Source organism: Grammomys surdaster, unplaced genomic scaffold (genome assembly GCF_004785775.1).
Source record: "Grammomys surdaster isolate TR1022 unplaced genomic scaffold, NIH_TR_1.0 213, whole genome shotgun sequence".
Taxonomy (NCBI): domain Eukaryota; kingdom Metazoa; phylum Chordata; class Mammalia; order Rodentia; family Muridae; genus Grammomys; species Grammomys surdaster.
The window spans coordinates 977,997-982,519 of NW_021604658.1; the positions used below are offsets into that span (position 1 = coordinate 977,997).

At 40.4% G+C, this 4,523-nt stretch overlaps 1 protein-coding gene across 1 annotated transcript in view; it reads left to right on the forward strand.

Moving 5' to 3' along the window:
• The window catches only part of Acaca (acetyl-CoA carboxylase alpha), a 266,070-nt gene that overhangs the window by 94,546 nt on the left and 167,001 nt on the right, over window positions 1–4,523 (forward strand). Inside the window, exons 9-10 of the mRNA XM_028772253.1 lie at window positions 1,862–1,968; window positions 3,850–3,865. Of these exons, the coding sequence (XP_028628086.1) occupies window positions 1,862–1,968; window positions 3,850–3,865 (123 nt within the window). The remainder of the gene's footprint in view (window positions 1–1,861; window positions 1,969–3,849; window positions 3,866–4,523) is intronic.

Consider the following 4,523-nt stretch of genomic DNA (forward strand, 5'->3'; position numbering starts at 1 on the left):
ATAGATAGATAGATAGATAGATAGATAGATAGATAGATAGATAGATAATTTTTTGAAGTAAAAGAATATAGTCATCAAAGGTTGGAAAGATGGCTCAGTGGTTAATAGTTTGCTGTTCTTCCAAAGGATCCGAGTTCAGTTCCCTGTACCCACACTAGGCAGTTCACAGGCAGCTCAACAGGTGGGTCTCTGTGAGTTCAAGGTCATCCTGGTCTACAGAGCGAGTTCCAGGACAGCCAAGGCTACACAGAGAAACCCTATCTCAAAAAACAAACAAACAAACAGACAAACAGACAAACAAACAGAAGAAGGAAGGAGGGAGAGAAGGAAGGAAGGAAGGAGAAAAATCTCTTAGCATAATGCTCTTGTGATTTTTATCATATTTTAGGATTATAAATTGAGTGTTAGGTACAGATACTAAACTGAGATCTGGGATGATACAGTAACTTGATTTGGAGAACCTCCAGGGAAACATATTTTGGTAGGGGTTGGGGTAGGCTAGAAGCATCCTCAGAGGCAGGCTTGTTAGGTGAAGTATAAGACTTCAGCAGTGCCTGGGGAGTAGTGTGGATCACCAGCAAGAACCTTGATCCTACTTTCTTAGATGTACGCCTGTCTGCCAGGGTTTTGTATGGATGCAAAAGATGAGGTGAGCGGTCACTTTCCTCCTAAACAGAGGGATGAAAAGAAAAACTGGGAAATGATTTATTCTTGCCAATTCTTTGGAGTATCACGTGATTTTTTGGTAAGCTAATAATAATAATAATAATAATAATAATAATAAGGACTTTACCTTTTTTGCACTCACACACAAAGAACAAACACACTAAAACCTTTTAATACTAGAAATGACCATTGTCTAGAGGCTGAAAAGATTTGAAACCTTGTTCTTCTGGCTCTCCAGGGAGAGGATTGCCATATCCTCTCCAGACCTGCTGGGTCAAATGGTTTAAAAGGTTGAATTTGTCCTTGTTTGAATGGAGAGACTGTAGTGTTCCCCTTGGAGCCAAATGCAGAGGCATTCAGGGAGCATAGCATCATGGCTCTGCTGAGACCAATAAAACCACCATTTCCATTTCCAAAGGCTCATAAAGACTGAATTATTTCTCAGACCTCTGGCCCCAGAGCAGGTCTGAAAACATTGAAGGTATTTTGCCAGTGTGTTGCTGTGTGAAATCTGCCCTGCGTTTCTCTCTCTTCCTTTCCCCTTTCCCTCTACTCCCACTGCACCCATAATCCTTGCATTTGTGTAACTAGGTCCCTACTTACTCTCCTGGCTCTTTCTAGTGTAAGCACCCTATATTCTAGCCTATTCTATAGCTGAATACTATCATCTTCAAGAACTGATCAAGGTTTTACTGTATCTATTTATCCCCTGCTCCTCATCTACCTTTAATTTTGATAAATACAATAGCTCTTTTTTTTAAAAAAAGATTTATTTATTTATTTATTTATTTATTTAATGTATATTAGTGCTCTATATCATGTATATCATGTATATCAGCATGTACACCTGCAGGCCAGAAGAGGGCATCAGATCCTATTACAGATCGATGTAAGCCACCATATGTGGTTACTGGGAATTGAACTCAGGACCTCTAGAAGAGCAGATGGTGCTCTTAATTTCTGAGCCATCTCTCTAGACCCTAATACAATAGGTTTTTAACAGGAGGTATTCCAAAGACAAATGTGTGGAACATGTTTATAATCCATGCAACCAGGAAGCAGAGGCGGGAAGATTACAAGTTGAAGACCAGTCCCCACTACGTGTCAAGTATGAGTCTGGTGTAGACTTTGCGAGTGGGCAGAAAATTGGCACGAGCTCTCATAGATAGTCTCAAATTATTATCGTCTATTGTAGGTCTTCGAGTGGATTGGCAAGAAAATGATTTTTCGAAACGCATCTTAAATGTTCCACAGGATTTGTATGAGAAAGGCTATGTGAAGGATGTGGATGACGGACTGAAGGTAAGCTATTGACTCCAGGGCAGTTGGTTCTAGTTACAAATATAGGGATTCCAAGTCAGATTCATGACATGCTATCAGGAGAATTGTAAGGCCACGATAAGTATTTCTTAAGTATGGAGCGAAGAAGTGATTTTATTTTATTTTTAAAGATTTATTTATTTATTTTATTTATGAGTACACTGTCGCTGTCTTTGGACACACCAGAATAGGGCATCCAATCTCATTACAAATGGTTGTGAGCCACCATGTGGTTGCTGGGATTTGAACTCAGGACCTCTGGAAGAGCAGTCAGTGCTCTTAACCACTGAGCCATCTCTTCATCCTGAAGAAGTGATTTTAAACTTTATTTTTGAAGAGGACTGGTGATCTGCACAGCAGTTCTTGGGTGGTTAATTGGGTTTAAGGAGGTACTGATTCTTCCTTTCCACCAGCTATTTTTTTTTTTTCTTCAGAGCTGAGGACTGAACCCAGGACCTTGCGCTTGCTAGGCAAGCGCCCCACCACTGAGCTAAATCCCCAACCCCTCCACCAGCTGTTAGTATGTGAGAGATGCCCAACACCGTCCGTTTCCCCTTGTAAATCCCCCTGAGAAGCGAGGCAGGTAGATGTCAGAATGTCAGCTTTAATGTTATAGAGATATTTGCAAAAAAATGGCTTATGTGTACAGCAACAATGAAATTTATAGGATGAATGGAGGGTTAGCTAACAAGGCTCCTTCCTCACATCTAGTAACTGGAAGTGCTGAATAACCAGACTTCCCTCCATAGAGAGAGCTCAAAGAGCATGTGTTCTGTGTTATGGGCTGCTTTCAGAAGAGGTTGAGCAAGCATGCCCTGTTTCTCCTCCAAATTGTCAGTCAAATAACTTCTCCACTTCAGAAGGAGTGAAGGAAAGAGGCTGATAGTATTATTACCCTAGTTATTATCCGTCTCTGTAGAAAAGGGCTTGTGCCACATTTCCCTGCTCATACAGTTTTTAAAAGGTCTGCCTTACTGATTTTGGCAAGTTATCCTTTGTTTTTTCTCTTTAAACTTGTTTTTATAGGTATTTTGTCTCCATGTATATCTGCACATCAGGTGTGTGTATTGCACATGAAAGCATCGGAGGGCATTGGACCCCCTGTAACTGGAGTTGGCTCTGAGCCATCATCTGGGTGCTGGGAATCAAATTCTCAGTCCTCTAGGAGAGTAGCCGGTGCTCCTAACTGCCAAACTGTCTTTCCAAGCTCCGACCCCCAACCCCTAAACCTTTTTTTGAAGGAAATGGATTATGTACACTCCGCAGGACAGTGAGCTGGGAATTAGCTAGTGCTGTCTGTGTCCATACCACTCTATCACTCTGATCATCACCTGATACCAGTTGATAAAATTTATCTTCCTATTAAATTTGTTTATGTGAGTACAGGCAAGAATTGAAGAGAAGGGACTGTAAGTGGACAATCTACTGATATAAGTTAAAATTTTAGACTTTTTTTTGGTTAACTGTGGTGATACATGCTTTTAATCTCAGTACTTGAAAAATTGGGACAAAAGGATCACTGGGAACTCAAGGCCAGCCTAAGCTACATAGTTAAAGGCTATCGTGGGATAGAGAGCTGAAGATCTTTCTCAAAAAAAGGCTTTTCTGATCATACTTAAAAGCTTTCCCTACAGTGTTATAAAGGATGATTTTAGTTATTTAAAATTTTTATTCTGTCTCGAAAAACCAAAAAGAAATTTTTTTTTATTAAATCTCAATTTACCTTAATATGGCTTCATTTTTTCCCATGACATTATATACAAAAGCTGCCTTATTTCTTCTGATAACTGCATTGCCTAGCCATTCTGACAGCTTCAATAACCTTTTTAAAAGACTTCATATAAGCTGTCCATTCTGGCATAGCTTCAAACCACAGTTGGTAAGTCAGAACTTTCAAGTATCCAGAATTTTTTTTTTCTGATTTTACTCTGTTATTAAAGATAAAAGTAGCAAAATTTCAAAATATTATCAAAATTAGTCAGAAAACTAGTTTTAGCTTGAGGGTGAGCTAGCTTAGCATATAAAACTGTGAAGAAAAGATAGTATCCAAACCAAGTAGAACCAAGGTCTGCCACAGCTAAGGGTCTCAGAGATGCATGAAGACAATTTTTGCTACATATGTATGTGCGCAGGTGTACCCTGGGAGGCCAGAGGAGGGTATCGGATCTTCTGCAGCTGGAGTTTCAGGCACTTGTGAGCTACCTAGTGTGTAGGGCTGCAGGGTTTATTTCTTTTTGAGACAGGCTCTCTCTACATAGCCCTGGCTGTCCTAGAACTCTCTATGTATAACAGGCTGGCCTCAAAGTCACAGAGATCTGTCTGCTTCTGCCTTTCAAGTGCTGGGATCAAACGTTGGTGCTGCTGTGCCTGGCTAGTGACTTTTTTCCCTTCTTTTTTTCCTCTTTTTTCTTTTCTTTCCCTCCCTCCCTTCTTCTTTCTTCTCTTTTTCTCTCTCTCTCTTCCTTCTTTTTCCTTCCTTCCTTCCTTCCTTCCTTCCTTCCTTCCTTCCTTCCTTCCTTCCTTCCGTCCCTCCCTCC